The 26,671-nt window shown below is 45.0% G+C and overlaps 1 protein-coding gene across 2 annotated transcripts in view; it reads left to right on the top strand.

Annotated features, from left to right (window-relative positions):
• Positions 1 to 26,671, top strand: part of LOC135916349 (aminopeptidase N-like) — a 66,560-nt gene that overhangs the window by 32,004 nt on the left and 7,885 nt on the right. For both annotated transcript variants that reach the window (XM_065449705.1, XM_065449706.1), the window contains 11 exons: positions 174 to 287; positions 2,944 to 3,078; positions 4,082 to 4,147; positions 6,298 to 6,363; positions 9,540 to 9,697; positions 11,134 to 11,228; positions 14,536 to 14,666; positions 17,746 to 17,801; positions 24,770 to 24,917; positions 25,503 to 25,582; positions 25,663 to 25,776. In XM_065449705.1, the coding sequence (XP_065305777.1) occupies positions 174 to 287; positions 2,944 to 3,078; positions 4,082 to 4,147; positions 6,298 to 6,363; positions 9,540 to 9,697; positions 11,134 to 11,228; positions 14,536 to 14,666; positions 17,746 to 17,801; positions 24,770 to 24,917; positions 25,503 to 25,582; positions 25,663 to 25,776 (1,163 nt within the window). The remainder of the gene's footprint in view (positions 1 to 173; positions 288 to 2,943; positions 3,079 to 4,081; positions 4,148 to 6,297; positions 6,364 to 9,539; positions 9,698 to 11,133; positions 11,229 to 14,535; positions 14,667 to 17,745; positions 17,802 to 24,769; positions 24,918 to 25,502; positions 25,583 to 25,662; positions 25,777 to 26,671) is intronic.

Below are 26,671 nucleotides of genomic sequence, written 5' to 3'. Positions count from 1 at the left end.
GATGAAGTAACGTAGGTTACCGGGACACATATACAGGCTGGCGGACGGACGGACGGATTCCTCCGTGCAGTATTTAGTCTGCATGTGTACAGCTACCGCGCGTGTGTCAGATTTACGGAATGTTCGGGCGCACAGTTCCTTGTTTTCACGCGGCTGTCGTTTGTGTGTCGCAGTGGTTCGGCAACTTGGTGACCATGCGATGGTGGAACGACGTGTGGCTGAACGAGGGTTTCGCGTCCTACATGCAGTACCTGGGGGTCGACGCCGTCCACCCCGAGTGGAACATCGTGAGTGCTATTGAGGTCACCTTACGCGTGGTGCCTTCGCAAGGCGCAAAACCGAGAAAGGTGCCTTACTGTGCAACTCCTTCTACCCCGTATGCCCAGACAGGGAGTAGAGAGTGACCGTGTGGAAATGACAGCTTGTTGTGCGGCAATGGCATCCGGTTCACGTCCTTTCGCCGTTGAATAGTCGAATCAAAGTTTAACCCTACCGCGTGTCGAATTGGTTGCGAATCGCACAGCAGTGTTCGCAACGAAGGAAGGGGGAGGGGGAGGGTAGGGAAATAAGGAAGCCAAATTTTTCTCGTTCTTCTGCTCTTTGCCATCGACGGGCCGCGATGGCCAAGTGGCGTCGTGCTGCTGAGGACGATGTCGCGGACTCGACTCCTAGCCGCGGCTGCTGCATTCCGCTTGGCACGGAACGCAAAGACGCTCGTGCACCATGCTTAAAGGGCACGTTAAACCACCGCGGTTCAAACTCAGTTTTCCGTAGCTCTTAACTACAGCGTCTCTCGTAGCAGCTGCGTTGCTTACTTTAATTGCCAGCGAGCCAATTAGCTTGAATAATTTGATCATCTGTTTCAATATTCGCCTACAGTCGCAAGCCTAACTACTTGTGGTAGCGGGAAACAGTACTTCAAGTCCCCGCTGAAAAACGAGGCAGTTGCGTTTTTCGCGACCGTCCTTGACTCCTGTTAAGTGTTCGAAATTGAGTTTGCCGCGTCCTCCCCGTAACGCAATGTATACATTACGTTACGCTGATGACGAAGTTATCTCATCGACTACATGCTACGACAAATTTTGTGGTCGTCAGGCCACCTTGTCATACCCAGCTTAGCCATTGCCGCATCGCGAAGAAAATAAAAATAAAGCCCTTCTGCAACCACCTCCACTGGGATAGGAACACATGTCAGGGACACACTGTGAATTCGGGAGTAGAGCGCACTAACCACTGAATTATTGCGCAACGCCAGTTCAAGGCGATTACTACAAGGCTTTGCGCTGCACACAGACTCCGATAAAAGAGGCATCTGTGCATGTATTTCGGTGCCGAAAACGAGCGATACTGTAGTGGACAAAGACGACATTACGCGCATAGCATAGAAATTGCTGTTGACAAGATGACGCTGTGTTGTGTATAATTCTTCCTTGTCATGCTCGCGAAAACAGCGTCGGTAGCACAGAGCAGGCGTACATTACAGTGATGATGAACCTCAAACATGACACATACTCACAATAGAGGATGCGACGAGAATGGTGTTGTTGGTCAAAGCGCTGTACTACTAAATGATGGAAGCAGAAAAATGGGACTGTTTCACACGGTTTCTTGAAATTTATTACACTGGCCACAACACCACCTCACTTTTCTCACACAATATAAACAAAAATAACCTTAATATACCTGGATAAACTGATTCAAATATATTCGAATAGTAACATGGTGAAGCGTCTCGGACAATAAGAACAATAAAAAGGAGAATTACCATAAACATTATGCCAGACACTTACAAACAAATGAAGGTATACATTTAAACTAAATAAACCTAAACTACTTACACATGGAAAGCCTGCCTGAGAGTGCTGAAGGCTGGCCAAGTGCGCAGTTCAACTTTCACAATGAATTACTATGTCATACAAAAAAAGTTGCGTATTTTGGAAATACGGAAAAGCCAGTCTAATGTACAATACAATTTTTGTACTATCAAAGAATTACAATATATGTTGTTATATATATTTCTTACTTTGAATTCTTACATTTTTATAAGACCGCACCCATTCCCCCTAACCAACCTGCCAGGCCTTCGCTGAGCTCGCCGTAGCGGGTGAACGCAATTATTTTAGAAAAAACGGAGGCAAGCAAAAATCAGATGGTCTTCTGCACTGTGGGAGAACGCTGCCATCGCAGTGAATGAGTTCATAACCGAAGGAATCACTGAAGTCTGCTGTTTTCTTGCTGCTTTGTCGCGTCGTTATTCTTTTTATTGCAATAAAACGCTAAATACTGGGACTCTGCGCCACCTCAAGACCTTGGCGCGAACGGTGAGAAGGGAGAGGTGTAATGCGTAGCTGCATAGGTTGCATGCACAGCGTACAGCATTCAAGTGAACTTTACCTTCGTAAATTTGCTAGAACCAAGTGTATCTTAGACGCTTAACATTTATTAGAGCTACCGCAGCTCTGAAAAAGATTAACTAACCGAGATCAATCGTAACATATATTGCAAAAACACTAAACAAGCAGCCGACAGTAAGCCGATTCCCATACTATATTACCGCGAGATAAGGGCACGGTGATTTCTCGCCGCGTGCCTAGAATTTCAGGCTCTGGAAGCGTGTGGGTCAGCGGATATGACACGCAACACTTCCGCCGGGTAAATGGATTGTTTGGTAATGTCACAGGTTAATTCCCAATGAAGCAACCGGACGCTAACCAGAAAGTTTCAAGAAGTATAGTCCAATAAGTACAGACCAACTTCCATATGAAAACTGAAACGTCTTTAAGCCTAAATTATGCCAAAATATTTGGTAGGCTTCGTGGGTTCTTCTGCTTTACATTGTATTCAGCCCGCCCCGCCGGTTGAAATGCACGGCTCGAGCTTTCGATCCACACGAGCGCGGTGCGACAATTCAAGCGTTGCTCTGCCGCGCTGCGCGCCACGCAGCTGAACCAGTTCACCGTGACCGACATGATGCCCATCATGAAGGCAGAGTACAACACCGAGAGCCATCCTCTGTCCGTGGACGGAAACTTCTCGACCGAACTGGACAGCCTGTTCGACCGAATCGTCTACAACAAGGTCAGGCTGGCGCCCATTCTTTCCTGCAGGTGGTTGGGAAACTCGAGTCGGCCGTGGCGGCCGCCCACTGCTCGGTGGCGCACAATCCTTAATATGCATTCTCTGTGCCAGTTTTACATTTTCCAATGTGCGCATTTTGACAACAGCCACCACTGTTAGTTTAGAGCGCAGAGTATATGAATAACGTGCAGCGCGAACTGTGCGCACAATGCAAATGGTGGGTAAGCAAATTATTAGGCCGCTATAGAGACTTGGAATTTGGCTTATTTTGAATAGTGCGTCGTGCTATACACGAAGGTAACACTCCGTGGTCGTGCGAGCTTTATTTCTTTCTGGTAATGTTACTGCAGGATTTTTCACAAATTGGTTGTTTTGTAGATTAGTAATTTCGCACCTTGCAACTTCGTCGCGTTTGCAGCGTGTGCGGCGTTTCAAGTGAAGAAATTTTCTAAGAATTCACTTGTGAAACGGAAAACTTACGCGCTGCCGTGGTTACCTTGCATACTAAGTAATCAGATGAATCTAGGTGGTCTTTATAATAAAGTTTATCTTTCTTGCTGGTTGAAACGCAGTTGAAAGAAAAAAACAGCACATGAAAGCTTGCGCTGCATTTCTAAGACAAAAACTTCGTTTTTGTCTTACACACACACTCACAAACACAAACACAAACACACACACACACACACACACACACACGCACACGCACACGCACACGCACACGCACACGCACACGCACACACACACACACACACACACACACACGCACACGCACGCACGCACGCACGCACAAAGGAAAGCTCTTGTAGGAGGTACAAAAAGGTACGTTTGGTAAATTCTACCTTCAACAATTCTACCTTCAACTTTTCCACTGGCTGTGTGGACGCTGTGATGTGAACAGTCCTAAGGGCTCCATATGCGCTGAACGCTGCCCACAAACCACCTGTTTAAGACACTTGGACTATAGTGACAATTCTGGTTTAATGAGACGGTCTCTCCAACGCAGGGTCCTTCCATTGTGCGAATGATGTCATACTTCCTCTCACCTCCAGTGTTCCTCAAGGGCCTCAGGGTACGTAAGTAGATAAGCGAAGCATTCTGTATAGAAGTTAACACTAAGGCGATTAGAGAGAGAGAGAAACTTTTATTGCTTAAAAGGATTTTTGTGCAATGTCTGGAGCCCTTTTAGTCCAGGGCCCCATTTGCCTCGGCGGCCTGGTTGATCTGTGTTATGAAGGACTGTGGACCCGCCAGGTCTGAGCTGGTTAGCTGTACTTCCCATTGCGCCATCGTGTGGTGTGTTTTTCACACGGGTGTGATGCACAATCCCATGCAACGTGTGGTAGTGTTAGTATGCCGGCCCAGCACGGGCAGTCAGGCCTGGAGCGAGTGGGTAACATGGCATCTTGTAATTTATAGTAGTTGAATACCCCTGTGTGAATTTTATGCCAGCTGGCGGCTTCCTCTCCACTGAGTTGTGGGTGAGGGTGAAGGTATATTTTTCTGGTTGTGCGCTGACGAGCGAGAATCTCTCGGGAATTCGTTGGATTGGGGTTATTACGGTTGGCTACCCGGGACCGTACCAGTCGAGTCGGCCCGATTAATAATCCCTCGGGCTAGCGAATCGGCCAGTTCGTTCCGCTCTAGGCCTGTGTGACCTGGGGACCATACGATCCGGGAATGATGGGCGAATTTGACCGGCGGTATTGAAAGACTTGTTTTAGTCACCTGTCCCCAGATAAGCAGGCGACATGCTTCTTATGAGTCTACGATTATGGTGACGCTCTTTCGCGTGCCTTCCGCGTGAGCGAGGGCTATTGCCACGGCTGAAGCTTCAGCAGCTGCCGGCGTACCTGCCCTGACGGATGCCGTGAATTGTTGCTGGGCTTTCGTGTCGACGATTGCCACTGCGTACCTCTTGACGTTCTTTTGTGCGTCGCTGACGTTCGGGTGTACGATCGGATACGCGGCTGCGTCCGTGTATATTGTGTTGTACATGGGATTATTTTCATACATATTTCTAATATGTTGTGTGCGCGCTTTGTGCCTTGCTTTATTTTATTCTGGGTGCATGTTTTTGGGTATGGGGGCCACTGTTATTTGAGCTCGTGTTGAGACCGGTAGTGGTAATACGTGATGAAGAGCACAGCTGCAGCGTCGTCCTTTACGCTGGTGGCAGTTTAACCTTGTAAGTGTGGGCCAGTCTGCTTACCAGCGTTCAGCACTGTTGCATGGTTTTGGCGCGTGGAAGATAGTACACTTGAGCGTGTGAGAGCTAAGTTGGGGGCGGGGGGGAGCATTGCACAAGTGCAACTGACCTGCCGCCTGTGTTTGTCGTATGTGCGTAGTAGTTGTCCTGCCTGTTCGCGCCGGGACAGAAGCTGCCGCAATAAGTTCGAAGGCTATTGCTAGGAACTATGCATGCATCTGCAAAAAGAAAAGAGAAAAAGGAAACAAGGAGAAAAAGAAAACAAAGAGAAAGCACGATTACCTTGAGGAACCCGTTTTGCACGAAGCTTCACAAAAAGGTACACGATCGTACGTCTATGCGCATTTAGAATTTAGTGCATGCGATTGTGCACGTTTATTATTACGCAATATTTTCATCAAGAATTGTTAGACTCGCTTCCTCAGTGCAATTGAAGACCTGTCTCTTGGTTCACTCATAACGCTCTCACACGAACGTGAAGTTTAGCCTCTTCGGTATGTGACATTCTTGACTTGAAAAAAAAAAGACAGTTTTGTTTTGGCAAATACCGTCGATATTTTATCACTAGATAATCTATACCTTGGCGAATTGTCGAAAATTGGCAAATGCTTCTTTCTTCGTCATGTTGTTTTAGTTATTTGTTCATGAACTTCAATTTCGAATTTTTTTAACATTGAATGACCGATAAATTGGAAATTATCAAAAGGCATGTATTCTATAGTGCTCGATGTTTTTCTTTGTTTGTAATTGCCTTTTATAATATGTACCGCACAGCTTTTTGGAAATGAAAGAGAAAGTGGCATCAAATTCAAGCGCTGTGCCACTTCATTGTGGAGGAAAACTGCACTGATCAGAGAAGGAAACAAGGAAGACGTGCTGCGCTGTCTAAATACCTTGATCCTCATCACACATTTCCCCGCTTCATGGTGCACTGTTTTTTTCTCTACTTAAGCGCAACGCCTTGAATCTTTTCACCCTGTAGACATCACGTTCGAGTCACACTGATGTTTCAGGCTTACCTTAAGAAGTACAGCTTCGGCAACGCGGATCAGGACCAACTCTTCGAAGAGCTCACTAAGGTACGTATCTAATTTCCGCGTGCCCTATTACGCACATATGCTTTCGTATGCCTTGCGTCTGGCTTAAGTGTTGGTTTTAATAACAAAGCATCACCCATTCGCCCTGGAATTTTAATACGTAGGCTAATCAAATAGCATCTGCATGGGACAAAATTCCGGAAACCTCTAGATGGACAGCTTGCGCAGCACCGAAAGACGCCGCTGGGAATTTAAATTTCCTAGACGTGAAATATGCATAAGCTGCATAATTGCTACAAAGCTGCCCTGTGTATAAGGTGGCGGGCTGTCCCTCAAGCTGCAATGTGGAGCTTTCTTTTTACTTTGTTGGATGAAAAATCCAATTCAAAAACAAAATAAGTTTTCCACGGCTTGAACGCACAACCTGGAATTTAGGGGTTCAACTTCAATCTTAGGCGGGAAAGGAATACAGCTTTCTTATGGCGACTGTATTTCAGGACCATATGAAGGCATTGTACATTGAGATAAATGAGGAAAAAAAGAAACGCGGTGCCTTGTTTCTTGGAATGCATAGCATAGCACTTTTTAATGAAACAAAGCGTGCATTTCAGTATTGTTTTGTACTGACAGGCTTTTAACAGCCTGCTTTCAAGTGACTGACAAACGCCTGCAGCCCCCTTTCGGGCCGTTTTTTGTGTGCATATTTCTATATTCCTAGTGTGCATATTTACACTAGGAATATCTGTTTCAGTAAAATTAGGAACACGCTTGCACTGAATAGACAGTCAACTATCATGCACAATTAAGATAGTTTTAAACGCAAGATCACAACAGCCACGAAAAGAACTACAGAAATAGCCGCTTGACACCTTTAAGCCTGGCAGCAAACAAGCTTTCAAAGAATGGCAGGCATTTGAAAGTGACCAACTTTTCAAAGAAGCATAACAAATAGTTGTTTAAAAAATATCAGAACTTATGGAAAATGAAAATAAAACGCTAAGGAGGTATTTTTTTGCCCTAGAAAGGATACAGAGCATTTTACAAGAAAGAACATCACCGGTTGTAACGTAAGAGATAAAACTCCCATATGACTGGGCTGCAACAAAGGCTAATCGGTAGGCCATATGCACAATATAGCCGGTTGTCAAGTATTGGATAAAAAGATGGGGACTTGAGGGGCCGGTTTTGTAAGAATGCTCGCACGCATTTGTTACTCAGAACCATACGAAAACAACAGATACTGAAGAAACGGAAAGCATAGGATAAATTTGTAGTTTCAAATTGAAGTGCAAAAATTAAAAGCTAATGGGAAATGGAGGGGAACTGAACTTGCTGACGGTGAGAGCCGAATCCACAACCTCTGCATTACACTACAAATTGTGCTACGGTGACGACGGCATTTCCCACGTTCATGCAGTCGTGGGTATTTGTGTATGTATACAAGATCTAACCCAAGGAGTGTTAACCAGCGCAAAACTTCTACCGCAAAAAAAAAAAAAACTTTGCGTGCCGAAACCACGATTTGATTATGAGGCACGCCGTAATGTCCGGGAGCTCCGTAAATTTGGACCACCTGGGGTTCTTTAACTTGCTCCTAAATCTAAGTATTCCGATGTCTTCGCACCCATCGAAATGCGGCCGCCGTGGCCGGGATTCGATCCCGCGACCTCGTACTTAGCAGCCCAACACCATTTCCACTAAGCAACCATGGCGAGTCCTGCAAAACCGAAAACAAAGCTTGTATTACCGATCCGGTTTCTGCATTGCGTGAAAAACCTTGTCGCTGTTTTACTTCTGATAATTATAATTTGCGATACTTTGTTCAGCAGGTGGAAAACAGTAACCCGATTTGAACAGTCGGTTGTTGCGAAATATTTGGTTAGATTTGATATTCCAAAATACGGAATATTTCATTTTCACATACCAATAAAATATTACACACCAACTATTCATATTCGAAACTTCGATATTCGCCTATGCTATAGTAAATACATTACTAAAGCTAAAGCCCTCTATACTCCGTTGGTAAATTCAATGTTATTAGACCAACATGACATGTTTAGGCAAATTATTTACTTCACTCTAGCTTAGAGCGATTCAAGGCACCTACATTCTTAAAATCCAGTTCACAGTTATAGCTAGAGTTTTAGTGAATTTTTTTTTGCCTCACTTCAGTGGCACGTACGCTTCCTAAGATGTTGACAACGCTAGATTCTAATGGTTCATAATGTATGATTAAAAACTATGTCTGTCGATGACAAAGATACATTTCACTGACGCATTTTTCAGCCTTTCTTATTGCAATGGCACTCAGGTAATCCGCAAGGGAGGCGAACTTTACTACAGTACACGTGCCACCTGGGCCCGCTCTGAGTATGCATTCTCCGCCCAGTCGTGAACGTGAACTTTTGTACAATCTACAACGAATATTTTTCGAGAAATCAACATGTCAGTAACACATAAAATAAAAGAACGTGTCATCGTTTATTCGTCTGTGGCCGCTAAAGCGTCATCTACCCAACCTCTCTCCCACCCGGATGGAGCCAGGTGGGAGGGAGATTAGGTGGATGCCACTAACCTAACCTCCGCTCTAACCTCCGCCCCCCTTTGAAGGAGCCCTCCGTGTCAGGCTTTGTGGTAAAGCATGCGAAAAACGAACATGTACTGCATAAGTCAAAGGGGAATGTATACGCAGGGTAGTGCACTGTCGTTGTTAGCGTGGGGCGTCAATGCGGACAGAGTAGCGGCGGCAGAGCAATCCCAGGTGGCAATTACTGCGAAGATCACTTTCCAATATATATATATATATATAGATGCTCACCCTCTCATTCACTGGGATGAGAGGGCGAGCATCTTTTCCATGGTGGTAACCTGAAGCAAGCAGCAGGAGCATGTTGTGTTCTATCGCGGAATCAGTACCAAATTAATATGCATCACAAAGTCATTCACGAAATTATTGTGGGAAAAACGAAGAAAACTGTAGGACACTCACTTTATTCGCACTTTTTCAGTCACTGTAAGGCGGATATTCAAAACGGCCATGCTCATAAAATGTAAATATTCGATTGCAAGACTTAGAAGTACTGGCTTATTTTCATTACGTCTGGAAATTATTTCTCTCGCATTGTGGTTATGTAGCACACTGTGTAAATTAGTAGCGTGCATTTGGCACCTTCCTGTGAGAAATAACGCTGCTACGTGTGGCCGCGGCACGGCAGGCGCAGCCCGAAGGTGGTCCCCACGGCCGAGTGGACGTCAAGGAAGTGATGGACACGTGGACGAGGCAGCCGGGCTACCCAGTGGTGGACGTCATCCGCGACTATGAGGCGCGCAGAGCCTCTCTCACTCAGCGGCACCACTGCGTACGGGCAGACCAGTAAGGAAGAAAACCTCAATGTCCGCGAAAATGTTCTCCAAGCTCGGCAACATGGCATTCGCAAGCCGTTGAAGATTCTGATAAAACGTCCTCTCCCGAACTATGGCTCCTTGTGGCTTACGTGCTTCTCCTAATCTCATTTTCGAATTTGTGCGAGCTGTCCGTCCCTACAGTTGGCGGTCTTCGAGCGTGTGGGGCGCAGAGCACGCGGCATGCTCACTGCTGCTGGACCTCTTCGTGTCGCTCGTATTTGTAAGGGAACGGCTTATCGAATCACGGAGGGTCAAAGGGCAGCACGTCGTGCTTTTTTAGAGGTAATAGAAGATGATGTCTGAGAAAACATAGGCAAAATAACTTTTCTGTTTTATTTAGAAGATTTAATTAATGAGGAGTGGACGAAAAAACAGCCTCTCGCAGGTGGTAGTCGAACGTACATCATTCGTATTACGCGCGTGGTGCTTTACCAATTCGTGGCCACCCTGTCGTCCAGTTTCTTGGATACTTGTACGTATGTACAAGATCAGCGCCGGAAGTGTTGGCTAGCGCCTCTCACGGCCATGGTGGCGGATATGAAACGTATTTTCAACTGCTGGCGTCACGCACTACGAGAAGAGCAGGCTACCGGCTAATAAATCCTCGATTTTGGCAACTTTATGCCATGAACTAACGTACGAGGATTTATTGGCCAGACCGGGCAGTGTGATGGCCCTCTTTCATTGTAGAATTAATACGTCCGCGTAGTTATGTAGACGTGTAGTTGTGGGATCGTAAGCCTAAATATTATACGCATTTTAATGCGATAGCTTTTATACGGACGCTCGACACATTCCTGCCGTTGGCGCCGCCGTGCCACGATGTCGATCCCGCCTATATGGACGTCGCATGCTGGGCTCGCGCGCGCGGGTTTAACATGCCGTGCGTTTGACTGCGAGAGCGGTGCGTCCGTCAACGCTCCGCTGCTGCTGGTGTGAGCATTGCGCACGCCACTGTAAGCGCACTGGCGTTCCTTCTGGGCGTGGGAACTGGTCGCAACGTAGCGGATGGTACGACGCGCGCCATTCGATTGGGTGCCCGCTGTCTCGCCTCGCCGTCTCACCGATGCCTGCAAGGCCATCACACAAGCACAGGGCCAGAGCGCCGTTCTCTCGCGGCCTCGAGCGCATGCTGCGTGCCCGTATTGCCATGACGACGCACACGCGCATAGTCCGAGAAGTTCGTGCACAGCGGTGAACATTCCCATCGTCGTCAGTGCTTCACTCTTCGGGTGAAGCTGCCAAATCTGTTCTCAGGGTGAAGCTTTGACTTTTCTTGCAACGATGCAAAGGATCTGAAGACATTACCTCACCTTCTCCAGCGGAAATAATTAGCGTCAGATTTGTATGCGTGTTCTGCTGCCTATGCTTCAAGTAGCCACTTCACTCTTTTTCTCTTTATAGGTCAAGATTGTGGATCATTCCCATTACGTATACGGACGCTGAACACAAGAATTTCACGAACACGGAACACGTGATGTGGATGAAAACTAAGAAAGGTAAGGAACACAGCTCCGGTTTCTCTTTTACTGTGCTATGTGCAAAACGTACGCGCGTAAATGCAATGAAAGAGTGTTACAATGCACCATCGAAATTTTGCAGAAGGAAGACCAGTGATTTCTTATTCTCTTTAATTAATCATAGCGAGTGGCACTTAATAATCGTCATCTTTAGCCTACTTTGTGCCCACTGCAGGACGAAGCCTGTGCCATCGATTCTCAATTGCCCCTGTATCGTGTCAGTCGATTACATTGTATGCCTGCAAAACTCATAATTTCATCAGCCCACCTGCTGTCTTCGACCGCGCTTCCGTTCCCTTGGCGCCTATTGTGTAACTCTTAATGGTTCGCCGATTATCTACCCTACGCATTACATGGCCTGCCTCATTTCGTTCTCTCCCACTGTCAACTAGAATATCGGCTACCCCCGTTTGCTCTCTCATCCACACCGCAGTCTTCCTGTCTTTAATCGTTAGCCTACCACGTTTCGTTGCTTCGCTCGATGCGCGATGCATAACTTTTTATCAAACTCCTTTGTTAACCTCCCAGTTTGTGCGCCCTATTTTAATACCGGTAAAATACAATGATCGTACACTTTTCTTTGTACACATTTCTCGTGAGTCCCGTATACTACTCCGTAGAATTAAGACTATTACGTCATCATCATCATCATCATCATAATCAGCATCATCATCATCATCATCATCATCATCATCAGCCCATTTTATATCCACCGCAGGACGAAGTCCTCTACCAGGGATCTCCAATTGCCCCTGTCCTGCGCCAACCAATTCCAACTAACGCCCGCGCATTCCCTACTTTCATTGCTTACCTAGTCTTATGCCGTCCTCGACTGCGCTTCCCTTCTCTTGGCACCCATTCTGTAACCCTAATGGTCCACCGGTTATCTAACTTGCGCATTACATGGCCTGCCCAGTTCCACTTTTTTTTTATCTTAATCTCAATGAGAATATTAGCTATACACGTTTGCTATCTGATCAAAACCGCTCTCTTTGTCTCTTAACGTTATGCGTAGCATTCTTCGTTCCATCGCTCTTTGCGCGGTCCTCAACTTCTTCTCAAGCTTCTTCGTCATTGTCCAAGTTTAGGCCCATACTGTTCTGCACCGGTAAAATGCACTGACTGTACACCTTCCTTTTCGATGATAATTGTAAGCTTCCAGTCAAGAGCTAACAATGTCTGCCGCATGCGATCCAACCCATTCTTATTCTTCTGTGAATTTACTTCTCATCATCAGGGTTCCCGGTGAGTAATTGACCTAGGTAAACGTACTCCTTTACCGACTCGGAAACTTAATAGCAGAGTCTTTTTCGATGTTTGTCAAATTAATTTTGGAAAACATGAGCAATTCTTATCACGACGAGATCAAGAAATTTAACCTTGAAGGTACACCCACGTTCTTGGAGTGAAAAAAATTAAATTATGGAATTTTGCGTGTCAAAACCACTTTCTGATTATGAGGCACGCCGTAGTGGAGGACTCTGGAAGTTTCGACCACATGGGGATCTTTAACCTGCACCTAAATTTAACGACACGGGTGTTTTCGCCTCCATCGAAATGCGGCCGCCATGGCCAGGATTCGATCCCGCGACCTCGTGCTCAGCAGCCTAACACCATAGCCACTGAGCAACCACGGCGGGTTTCCTGGAGCGTAAGCAACTGACAATAAAACGGGCAGTTTTGCTGTGAGTGGCTTCGAGGTAGTAGCAGCCAGGTGGTGAGACCGGAGAGTAGGAGAGCATCGCTACCTGTGCCAATGTCAGCAGATTTGTTTACAATCTTGGTCGTTGCAACACTAATAATTAATTAATGTATTTATTTATTTATTTGCTTGTTTAACATAATTTATCATGTTGAGAGAAAACACATTCCGCAAGAGCGAGGAAGGATAGAACAAGCGACACACACCACAAGCGCTCGTGCTGTGTGTGTTCTATCTGTCCTCGTTTTTTGCCCGAAGTGTTTTATTTCAAGATGAAGCGTTAGCAACTGGACCAAGCCGCAGTTTTATAGCATAACATACTAGGAACTGTGGCGCTGTATAGAGAGCAGCAGCATGTTATAGATATTGGACAGAAGACGAAATAGCACAAAAAAAAACAACAACTAATGAGCACACAAGTGTATGCGACCGCCACATAAAGCTACACAATGAATGGCCTACAATATATATAAGCGCAGCAAATAAAGATTCTATAGCTAAAAGCCAGTGCAATAACAAATATAGGCAGAAACTGTGAGTACATTTTGGTGAACATCAAAAAATAGGAAAATAAAACGGGACATAACATCGAAGCAGAAACATTACTAAGCAATCACGGACATATGCGCATTGATAAAAGTGAAAAAAAAATTGAAAAAGAGAGTGTACTGTAAGTGACAAGATACCATCGGGAAAGGGGTTACATTTGTAACGTATACGAAAATACACCTTATGTTGATTATTCATTCTGGATGGGCGTAAGATGGTAAACTGGTAAGATGACTGTCTCAGGAAGGGTGATGCCATTTCATGGATTTCATGGAAAAGAGACAAGCTGTAGAGTATAATGTTAAACTGTATTTTATTGTGGCTACGCTCGGCTTGTGGCTTTAGTTAAAGAATAAAGCGAGTGGCAATATTCTGCAAGTATAGGTGATTCAATAAAGTTAGTATCCCTGTGACCCCAAATGTATGCGAATTATTCCCCTTGGCATATATATCGCAGTTATTCCTAATGAAGTGATGTATTCACTAAATTTATCCGTAATACTTTAACGTATACCGCTTCACGTAATGCAGTTCCAATACACAAATGCTGGAAAATGCAAGCTTCAACCAATCACGCGCAGAAAAGCAGCAAAGCAAGTTTTATCACCCACTTTACTTTGGAAGGCTTGCAATAAAAGAACAAGCATGACTACAGATTCCACATCACATCACGTAAAATAGGTTTACGAACAAAAGTTATTTAAATATTGAACATTTCTCAGAAGAATGACGCCTAAGATGCATTGTCCCGAAATCTGTTTGTTAATGTACCGATGCACAAATGCTTATTTGCTATTATTTGTCTTATGTATAATTTTTGTTCTATTACCGCCTGGCCGATGTATCCTTATTTGCTCGGCATTTCTTGCCAACAGTCAGACGACCCATTACACTTTTTATTTTTGGGTGCGCGCGCTGCCTTTTCTAAAGCCTGCGCACTTGCGATGTTTGAGACAATCAAGGTGCGGTTAGCACCTTATACGATTAGCGTTGTAGCCGAGCCACGAATGCACCCACTCCTTTATCTCTTTTCAGCCACGCTGCAGAACCTTCCAGAGAAGAACGAGTGGATCATTCTGAACCTGCAATCGGCTGGCTACTACAAGGTCAACTATGACGTGGACAACTGGGCCCTTCTTCGCAGACAGCTGCTCATTGCTCCCGAGGTGGGGCTCCGCTTACTCCTCATTCTGTGCGAATTCACTCGATGCACACTGTACTTGTGCTGGTATTAATCCGCCTTTTTTCACGGCTCCACGGCGCATGCGCCCTGCCCTAGCGGATTAGTCGCGAAACGTTTTGAGAGGGACGCGCGCGCGGCCTGATGTCGGGAGAAAGTACCCCGAAAAAAAAAAAATGCGCTCTGCAGCAAATGCTCGTGGTATGTACCGCGTTAGAGCTCCACTGGTATGTAGCTGTACGTCGGTGCGGTGCCGAATACGTGCTGACTGCAACTACGCTTTAAAACAAGTGGGCAGGCTTCGTCCGGGCTGCACCGTGAAGCACGTAATTTCCGCCTTGCATTGGTGGCTAGCAAGTTCATTGATAGCCCCCTGCGCTTCACTTTGGCGACACTTCAGAAACATCACGTTGTGATGAAGCCTTCTTGTAGTCTCGGCCCACTCTTGCTGGTGGTGGCAGCGCGTGTCTGACATCAGGTACTCGGTTAAGGCGTGGTAACACTGGTTCGATAGGAGACCGACAACATGCTGGCGCCAACTATTCAGCACAGTGTGTCGCTGAGACAATTTTATCATAATAGGCGCCGCCAACGACGCAACCGATAAGCGCGAGTTGTAGCGACGGGCTTTCTCGTCGATGGCACCGACAAAATCAGCGTGCCGACCATGATCCCTCAACCGAACCCTACGCGATCGGCTGTCGAATCGACAACGTGATATCCGTAGCGCCTTGAGTCGAAACATACCTTCGAAATTGAAATTCTTCAGCTCCAGCCCTCTGAAGCCGTGCATATGAAGTTTTAGCCAATGTTGATTCTGTTTAGCGAAGGTTAGGTTAGAACTGGCCCCGTCGAATTCGTGCACCCGCTACCGACGAACCGGAACTTAAAAATAAGCAGTTACGACGAAGGAAACTGCTCTTTTAGTTCGGTTGTGGCAATATAGCGATTAGATTTCAATTACTGCTCACTTCGCACGGAGCGTCCCCAATAAGCGGCAAGCGGCGACACTGCGCTGTGGCAACGTCTCTGCCTACGTCACGGCTGCTCCCGAATGCTGCCGGTCGCATTCGCTAGATGGGTCGGTCTGTACGTGTTGTTATGCTGACACATTTCTTAATTCCAGAGAGGAACTGCTTACCTCTGCGTCAAACGGGAAAGAAGAGACACTGCATTCGGCACCGCAGCACAAGCTCGCTCAGTCGCCAACGCTGTCAGCGATGGCATCCGCGTTTTCGCGAGAGAACTACACGGCCTATAAGTGATCGCTTATGCCGAGCACAGCTTTCTCTAATAATACTTTATGACACGCGCAAACTCTAAACATGATGAACTTAAAGAAAAGCAAGAATCAGTAATAACATTCCGTAATATATATGTCTGGATCGCAGTTGCCGTTGTTTAAGTGGCTGGGCCGCTCATCGTGTTAGGGTGGAACCAACGTGGCATATGCGCATATATGTATGTTTCGCTGCGTTTTCACATTATTTTATATCAGTGAGGCGCCGTTTACAGAATATCCGAAGCCTACAACGACCTGTTGCTTTAGACGTCGAGATAAACAAAGGCACCACTTCGGCAAATACGACGCGGAAGGCTGCGTTCGTAGACTTCTTGAATTTGTGAAATGCGTAATCATCGTGTACAAGGAATACAGAAAGCGAGGTGCAAGAGCTGACTTCAGCGACAACAAACTCCAAGGCATCCGCGTCGGCGGACGGAACTTGGCGTACCTTTATCGGCCACGTTGTTAGCACAACAGCGTACTCAGGCCTTACCACCCAGTAGTCAATGAGTGCTACATGGTTTCCAGGAACCACATGACGCCCCGGAGAAGCCATTAATAATTATTCGCGATCCACAAAACGCATCCCCGACGCGCACTCAACCTGGACGCAGGTACACAAATCAACCGGCGAAAGCCCCGGCACCCTTCCAAAACGTTTTTAGCGACGTGCGGCAGAGGGCAGCACAGGAACATGAAAAAGGCGGATTGCGGAGCGTCACGCATGAGCAATGCGAAACACGTAGGCGGATCGCTTCATATTCACCAGAATGTGAGGTGTCCGGCCTGTCATAAGCACGGGGGAAGCTACGAGGCGTCGTGCAGTAGTTTGAGATGACCATGATCATGTTGCGCTGAGTTTTAACACTGACACAATCAAAGAACACCAGACGGAAGGACCAAGTGTTTCATCCTTCCGCCTTGTGTTGTTTTATTTTTCCAGTGTTAGAACTCAGCGTAACAAAGTCGTGAACGTGCACTAACCACCCCCGTTCATCGCTTTACTAAATAGTAGTCGTAGATTTACCTTTGAGTGGTCATGTTTTCCATTTCGTTTTGAAAATCTGGTTACTATATTCTAGTTAGCCAAGCTTCAATGCAGTTGTTAGCACCGTGACGCCACAAGCAATGTGCAAGTAGTTTCATACGATATTAATGAAAGTAATCGCGTGCCACAGTTCTTCATCCATGGTAGGAATCACGGGTGAACCGATGATAGCAAGTCCAATATTCCCAGTTCGAAAATCGTCTCCACTGAAGTTGTATCTTTTGGCTTTCGCATTAGTTTCTGAGGTTTAATAATATTTGTTGCATGGAAGCCTACCACTAGAGAAATTAAATGCATAGCATTCAGAACTAGACTCGTTTGGTGCACGCGCGTCGCTAAATCTGGGGAAATAAACACCAGAGGTGCAGGGGTACATTTCCCCTATTCCGGCCAATTTGTCCATCGTAAAGATCTGAAAAAGAAAAGCTTTTGTAACTCAGTGTTACGTAACGAAACTGTAAAATTATCTCGAAAAAGAAATTAGCTAAGGAATCAGCTGCGTATATAGAAAGCCAAGAGAACTTTGAAAAATGGCACGAAAGCTGTATCCTCTAACCGCCATTCGTACTCGACTGGAACGGTTATGTGCACAGGCGGCGTATCTTCTAGAGGTATTGGTATATGAACAGTGACAGCTAATGCCTCATCCCTGATACCGTAGCCGAAGAAGGCGAGGAGGAAACGGTGAAGAAAGGAGCGTGTGCCAGCGCTCATCGCAAAATATTGTTTCAGGCCATCCCCGTGCTCAACCGTGCCCAGCTGATTCAAGATGCGAACGACCTGGCTCAGTGAGTAATTGCACCTTTTTATTAGGTTTTCGTTTGGAGCTCAGAAAAATGCGCTTGTGTGGGAGCGATCCGTCATAAGTATGCCCAATCTGTCGAACCCTCTTCTAATTTTTATTATAAGAGCAGCTTTCCCACAAAAAAATGTGAAAACTCTTCTATTGTCTGTTCTTTAGTAGGAACTAAGTAGTTTACTTCGAAATATTTAAAAGAAAATAGTTCGTAGCAATAAACTTTATTTACGACAGTAATAATAATTTATAAGCCGCGTGATGCGCTCGTGTAAAGTGCCTCTCTGAGATTATTATTTAAACTGTTGGCACTGAGTTCTTTGTGAACTTCATTCGACCGGCATGATTGGAAAAGAAAAGGCGATGCAGAAACTGATCTGGTTACTTTAGTAACTACGGACAACGCTGCGAGTGTTGTGAATAGTCATGCGTTAATTACCTCGTATCGCACTCCAGTGGACGTAAAGAATTTATTCCTTCGTGCACGGCGTTGTTTTAAGCGATAATTGCCTGACCTAGCTTATTCGTTACATAGTTTATTTACTCTTCACAAATGGCACAAGCTCAAGGCTTGGAGATACAAAAAGCATTTACGAAAGGAAATAACGCAACATAATATGGTAGCTGTTGCAACAAAAAGCAGAAAAAAAAAACTAAGAGAACACTGGTTCATTTGTAAACGTTGCGTTGTGAAAGGTAAGACGGATTATTTTTTTGTACATGTATTATCACGGAATTGCAGAAAAAGCAGCTGCGAAAGTGCAGCTGCAAATTAGTGCGGAAACGTGTCGCGGCTGAAAAGCACCTCCTCCTCTGCGAAGGCAATGTTCGCTGGCGCGGTGCAAGGCAGACGAATTGAAGGCAGGAGTGCGGCCACGAAAACGTGTGAAGCAATCCTTAATCAAAGCAACGACGCAAGGTGCGAAAATGTCAGTGAATAGGAAGCGTGCTAAGATGTTAACTGGAACTTGCAAAAGAAAACCAGGAGCAATGGTTCTTCGCAGTTCCAAATTAAGGACGAAGAGATGATTACTTGTTGCTAGTTGTAATCGAAATGCGGCTCATTGTCCTTGGCAAGAAATGAGCGGTGTGATTCAGAATTCATTCAAGGGATTGGATTGTGTAGTGTTAAGAAACCGGATGAAGGAATCACCTTCAAGCAGTTCTTCAGCAAACTTCTGATAAGCCACTGTTCAGATGAAGGGTGGCGTGCTGTGGATGTTGTGTTTTACGAAGACAAATATGAGATGCATTAAGAGTAATTTAATCTGCCTGAGCAAAAAAAAAAAAATTATGGGGTGTTACGTGCCAATACCACGATTTCCAGCCCATCAGTCCGTCCTGTTGAAATGTCATTAGTTGGTACTTTTCAGATGAACCCACGATTAGTTATGCTTTTTGGGCTGTTTTGTAAATTAACGTGATCAGCTGTTGGTAATTGTTTTTTTGCTCAATTATGCAGTTTTCTACAGATTCCCAAATTTTTCAGACAGCTGTACGGTACGACCCTGGTACAAGTGTGCCGTTTGATTATCTAGAGAAGAAACTCGGCGAACTTACAATGTTATACATCTTTCTCGATACATATGTGCTCGTACGAAAACTAAAACGCATCGATTTAGAATCTCAGCTATAAGCTTTTTCTGTAGCTGCCTATCTGGACCGATATAAGACAAGAAATCCACATCTTCGCATGGCTTGGTCGCTCGCATGGCTTCGCAAGCAATCGACATGCGGATGAAGCAGTTCTTAACGACTCCAACTAGGAAAACGTTTGCTGAAAACGACGGGTCTGTACCACAGGTTGGTTTACGGACAACAAATTAAGATTAACTTTAAACAATACTTAAATGCGTTCGCTTCCAGCAGCGTACAAAAAGCGAGCTGAGAGCGAGGCCCTGTCTCAGTATCTTACTCCTTGCTTCGGGCGCTGCTTGAAACGGAAGCATTCGAACTGAACTGGCTTGCTGTGCTGAGACTTAAATAAGTAAGCTTCGGCGTCTAAGTGTAAACCAGAATCTAGCGTGTGCACTTCAAGTATTCGAAAACATTTACGAACATTTGACTCATCATTACGTTAAGCTTCATGTATTGGACAGCTAACGAAAGAACTGCTCTGGGCTCTTTACCGCAATACAGGCACGGAAAGCATTCCATTTTTAAATAGCACCTTTATGATGCCTCAGTCATTTTTGTTTACATTAGCAAAATGCGCTACGTGACAGCCAGACAGCTACGTACTGGAAGATTAGTCGCGCCAACACGCCCCGGGTCCACCACCCACGGCGCTCTTAGCTGAATGTTACGAAGCCACAATCAACCAATATTCCAGTTGCAGCAAGCTTTCCTTATCTATTTTAAATAATGCTAATCAGAAATAAGCGATATCGGCCATCATTACACGACAGTCGGGCGTTTGTGACGAGTAAGGTAAGCGGCGAAAATAAGGAATGTAGAGAGTGCCGAAACACGACAGGTTTGACAAATGCAAAATGATAGAAAGTTGGGCGAATTGGTACGGTAACACGATCGTGGTTTGTAGCGCGAAGGGACGCGGACAGAGACTAGAAGCAGACAGGACCAGCGCTAACTCTCAACTAAATTTTTGTTGAAACGAATATATATATATATATATATATATATATATATATATATATATATATATATATATATATATATATATATATATATATATATATATATATATATATATATATATATATATATATATATATATATATATATATATAGATGATTGCACAAAATCGCAGCATAAGAACATGACAAGGCATCCAGACATCAGTTAAACATATCAGGAGGTAGGGACGTCAACGAAGGAAACAACAGAAAGACACTACTTCACATTAGCACACGTGTTGTGAAGATACTGAAATTCGCATTTTAACAGAGACAAAGATGCATGGCTAACGCAAGTCTCTCATAATCTTTTAATGTGGAATGCCTTGATTATTTCCCGTGTGGTTTGGCATTTGTGTCTTGAAAGAATTTTTGTGTATTCAAACAAAGGTTTACAGACGCAATTGAAACAACGTGACGCTAGATGTGAAGCATTAGTGTTGTTAAGTGAATGTTTGTGTTCTTTTAGTCTTATATTAATGCACCTGCCGCTTTGTCCAATGTAAGTCTTCTCGCACTTGAGTGGAATCTGATAAACTATACCAGTGTTACAAGGCACAAAAGGAGACGCATGTCTAACGCCGCAATCATCATTTCTTTTTTTGCCACTCTTTTCAAGTTTACTATTTATCATAGCGCACATGATAGACAACTTGCGGGGGGCCGTGAAAGCTGTATCGACGTCATATCTATTGGCCACGTCCCGTAAACCATGGGATAATCGATGTACATCGGGCACCACAGCAAAGCTAATTTCTTCTTTTTTCTGTTTTTCTTGTTTCTTAGCGGGGCTTTTTACCCATTTTAAAAGCTTTTCACAGGTTAGTGATAATAAATGCACAGGATAACCAGCCTTCTCGAGCCTATCTATTTGTCGTGAAAAACTTGTGTGAAAAAAAAAACTTGTGAAAAATATTGTGTGGACACGACTTGGTAATGGCAGACTTAAGAGCTGAGTAAGCTATCCCCTGTTTAACAAGTTTGGAATGACAAGAAGAAAATTCAAGCAGTGGTTCCTTTGCCCTAGGCGAATAGTGCCAACAGTCGTGCTCCTCCTGGAACGTTATGCACAGATCTAAAAACTGTAATTTGTTGTTCTGGATATGCTCAAGCGTGAAACCTAGACCCCCACCACATTTCCTAAAACTTTTAAAATATCCGTAACTTTCTTGGTGTAGTTATCGCGAGAGCAAAGCACCAGGTAATCATCTAAGTATCTAAAGGCATGCACATCCAATTCCTTAAGATTGTTTTTTAGCTTTCTATTGACGCGACTTTGATAAATATCACCCAAAACTGGCGCACCTTTTGAACCAATGCAAACTCCTGATTTTTGTACATACATAGAACTACCCCATTTTACAAAGGTATTCTCTAGGTAGAACAACAAAAGTTCTAAGAAAGATTCCACAGGCATCCCACAGTCCTGAGTAAACCGGAACTCATCATTGTAGAGCGTCACTACTTATTTAACACTACACATTAGTTCCGTTTACGGAAGCAAATAAAAAAAGCAGTGAAGCAGTGACGTTTTACAATGATGAGTTCCGGTTTACTCAGGACTGTGGGATGCCTGTGGAATCTTTCTTAGAACTTCTGTTGTTCTACCTAGAGAATACCTTTGTAAAATGGGGTAGTTCTATGTATGTACAAAAATCAGGAGTTTGCATTGGTTCAAAAGGTGCGCCAGTTTTGGGTGATATTTATCAAAGTCGCGTCAATGGAAAGCTACAAAACAATCTTAAGGAATTGGATGTGCATGCCTTTAGATACCTAGATGATTACCTGGTGCTTTGCTCTCGCAATAACTGCACCAAGAAAGTTACGGATATTTTAAAAGTTTTAGGAAATGTGGTGGGGGTCTAGGTTTCACGCTTGAGCTTATCCAGAACAACAAATTACAGTTTTTAGATCTGTGCATAACGTTCCAGGAGGAGCACGACTGTTGGCACTATTCGCCTAGGGCAAAGGAACCACTGCTTGAATTTTCTTCTTGTCATTCCAAACTTGTTAAACAGGGGATAGCTTACTCAGCTCTTAAGTCTGCCATTACCAAGTCGTGTCCACACAATATTTTTCACAAGTTTTTTTTTTTCACACAAGTTTTTCACGACAAATAGATAGGCTCGAGAAGGCTGGTTATCCTGTGCATTTATTATCACTAACCTGTGAAAAGCTTTTAAAATGGGTAAAAAGCCCCGCTAAGAAACAAGAAAAACAGAAAAAAGAAGAAAGCTTTGCTGTGGTGCCCGATGTACATCGATTATCCCATGGTTTACGGGACGTGGCCAATAGATATGACGTCGATACAGCTTTCACGGCCCCCCGCAAGTTGTCTATCATGTGCGCTATGATAAATAGTAAACTTGAAAAGAGTGGCAAAAAAAGAAATGATGATTGCGGCGTTAGACATGCGTCTCCTCTTGTGCCTTGTAACACTGGTATAGTTTATCAGATTCCACTCAAGTGCGGGAAGACTTACATTGGACAAAGCGGCAGGTGCATTAATATAAGACTAAAAGAACACAAACATTCACTTAACGACACTAATGCTTCACATCTAGCGTCACGTTGTTTCAATTGCGTCTGTAAACCTTTGTTTGAATACACAAAAATTCTTTCAAGACACAAACCACACGGGAAATAATCAAGGCATTCCACATTAAAAGATTATGAGAGACTTGCGTTAGCCATGCATCTTTGTCTCTGTTAGAATGCGAATTTCAGTATCTTCACAACACGTGTGCTAATGTGAAGTAGTGTCTTTCTGTTGTTTCCTTTGTTGACGTCCCTACCTCCTGATTTGTTTAACTGATGTCTGGATACCTTGTCATGTTCTTATGCTGCGGCTACAATCCAAGATCATGTTGACAAATAAACTCTGTTTTGCCGAAAGAGTCATGTTTTATTTAGTCAAAGTGCAGTTCATTTGTTGGCGAGAAAATTGGAAACGACCTACTTGACTGCGTCGAAGGAGTAAGGACGCGAATTTTTGAAGCACTCTTTTTACGCTCTAAATTGAAGTCCGAGCCTTTGGAAGACTAGAATAGATGCTGACAAACGGCAGAGCGCTACATAATTCATTACTATATATTTTCCTACGAACTAACTTCAGATCCTGTACACGGAAATAGATGCATCTCGACGCCATGACCTGAGAGTTACGAGGACACGGAACATTGTGGAAGCTGCCTCGCTCCTTGCTTAGCCGTGCGCTTTTTCCTTTCGTGGCTTCTATCTTGATAGCAAATTCGCTGCTGCTCTCTGTTCTGCCGGTTGTACTATTCGTGTCCTAAAATGATATCGCATTTCTCTCTGTAAAGGAATGATAGGTGCTTATATGAAGACGAATTTTTTTTACAATGCAAAATTCTTTCCGAAAATCGCTCAGGCACTAACGATAATTTGAGTACCAGAACGATGCACTTCGCATTGTCCTATACAGCCACCACGCGTCGTTCGTGTAAATTACGGTGAAAATTTCACCGCGCCGGCAGAAAAAAGAGCAGGATTTGCGAATTCAGGCATGTGCACTGCCTCACATCACTACTCATCGGCCCGTATAGTTAATTGTGCGCCAGCTCACCTTCACTTGTGCATAATGAGAAGAAAATTACCGACCAATGGAAATAATAGTTGCCGTTCTCGGATGTCGCATAGCTTTTCTGTATTTTCCTACTAAAAATCATGGTATAATTCAGTCTTATGTGCAAGTTATTTGCATGATTCAGAACGATGTATAAAATATTTATTCCCGCTTTAGAGAGATGCGGTGGACACGTTTGTTAATTCTCAGTTACAGAGCTATGAATGTGACGCTACATTTTCGCGGGAAAATTTTGTGCCTTCATAGGTAATTCATATAAAAGTTGATGGCCCAAATAAAATACCTGCTTCGGACGATCTGGATTTAAACTTATTTTAGTTTTTTCTTTCTTTTAAATGCAACAAATCATAATTGAATGCAACGGACGCCGAGGAAAATGATTCCTTTGTTCCCGTGTATTCAAATGGTTCTCGAGCTAAAGGTTCCTCTCAAGGCACGTCGTTTTCCTGCTGCGCCGCCAGTGCTGGCGCTGCTTTTGCGCCAGAGTCGGCGAGGCCTGTCGGAGCATCCTCGCTGGCCCTGTGTGTCGTCGGATGGCGCACGGGGCGCAAAAGCAACGCTCCACGTAGCGAGAACGGAGATGTGCGCTCGTCGGCCTACTCTCGTGTGATGCGCTGAACGAAAGTCCATTGAAAAATTTGAACGTTGTTGGATGCTCCTGTGTCCGCGACCTGTGTTGTACAATGATTCAGCGGTGCCCCATTCGCTGCGCGCAGCTCGGGAGACTTGAGCTACGCGGTGGCCATGGACATTCTCGACTACGTGCGCCGGGAGACGGCGTACGCGCCGCTCAAAGCGTCGCTAAACGCGGTCGAGGTGCTCGACGCCCGGTTGCGGGCTACCGACTTCTACGCCAAGTGGCAGGTAGGGGGCGCGCGTGTCGCGTTTCCCTCAACCGCCGCTGTTACGCTCATGCGCACTTGCGACGGTGTAGAGGGGGAATTAACCAAGGTTAAACTAGCGCTGATGCCAGAGCCGAGATGAGCTTCATTTCGCCTGCAATAGCTTAGATGTTTAGGGGATAATGCGGGAAAGTCGCGGCAACTATAGGAATGTTCAGTTAGATTGCATAAACCTGAAATAACACCTTGAGCAAGTTGCTGCGGGCTCAGTGGTTCCGTCTCGCAGTGTAGACGCATCGCAAGGATCGTCGAGGCGGCCCGGAGTGGCGAGTCGTTATTGCAGAAACTTGTCAAATATTGACAGTCGCAGTTTACGGTGGTTTCGCAAAAAAGGGCGAGTTGCAATGTAGTGAATAATTAGCGTCGCAAATGCGTTCATATAGTTAAAAAAAGGAGAGCGTTTTTTAGTGCACATCTTTAGCGCAAATACGCCTATCTTGTCAACATTCACTCAGCTCAGAAGACACACTGGTCTGCTGCATCCGACCTGATCTGTCCTATATCACACAAGAGCGCCTGAGTGTCGGATTTTATTCTTCCTGTGCAGACTTACATGAACGGGCTGTTGAAATTCCACTTCGATCGGTTGCTCTGGGAAGGCCAAGCAAATGAAAGCATGCTGGAAAAGTGAGGCTCCGCTTTTCGTCGCTTGCCGAAATGGTCTAACACCGGCTGTGATATGTTTTACAACCAACATTTCTTCGCAGGATGATCCGGAAAGACGTTGTCTTCTGGTCCTGCCAATACAACTATCAACCTTGCATCGAGAAGTGCCTGCGCAACTTCAAAACCTTCATGAACAGCCCGGTTCTCTTGAAAGAGTGAGTAGGAAACTAGAGCTAAATGTGTACGGAGCAGACCTACAACCGCTTCAAGCAACATAATCGTGAACGAATAGTACACCGTTGCAAGCGCTAAGTAAACTGGAGGGTTAGCACACATAACGGTGGCTAATTATCACGAGGGCCTCTGTGTGCTATACCTCATGCCGCTGACTCACCGTGACTGAACAAACTTATTGCGTCCTAGCTTGTAGGCAACTGGAAGGAACATGTTTATTTTGAACTGCAGAAAACTGTTGAAGTGGGCCCCTTGGTATGCATGCACTGAAGAGCGATCCAGCAGCACAGAAGACTGCACCCGAAACGTTCGACAAAATGCGTAGCGCTCTGCGTGTCGCCCTACATTTCGTTGCGTCGTCTTGCGCTGCTCGTTCACTATTCAGCATTCTTTCTTCGGGCGTGGAGGGGGGGGGGGGGAGGGACACTAGGAATTCCGTTGTGTGAGGTTCGGTCAAGATGGGAGACTACTTGTTCGTTGTCTTTAGAACTTGCTTGCATCGATGTGTAGCACAAGTACAGCATTAGCGTGAAATGGGCGTGCTGGGACACGTTCCTTGGTACTGCAGCCTAGTAAGTTGTTTTCGTTAAACTAGGGGCAGCATATGGATAATGTGTAAGAGGAGTTCAAAGTTGGTGATCTAATTGCAGCCTCAGCAGTAGACTAAGTATGCAAGCGACCTGGAATGTTTTGCGTGTGCCCTGCGAATGGTGAAGAATTTATCCCTCTGTCCTAGTAGAACTGTAAAGTGAATATTGGGGGAACACTACGGAAAATTTGTATGCGAAGAGAAATGTGTGTGGATCAAATACAGTCTTTGCAACTAATTTCCTAAAGGGCTCGAAAGCGATATATGCGGGCAAAGTTTCCAACCGC

Source organism: Dermacentor albipictus, chromosome 5 (genome assembly GCF_038994185.2).
Source record: "Dermacentor albipictus isolate Rhodes 1998 colony chromosome 5, USDA_Dalb.pri_finalv2, whole genome shotgun sequence".
Lineage (NCBI taxonomy): Eukaryota > Metazoa > Arthropoda > Arachnida > Ixodida > Ixodidae > Dermacentor > Dermacentor albipictus.
This window is presented reverse-complemented; position numbering and strand designations above follow the sequence as displayed.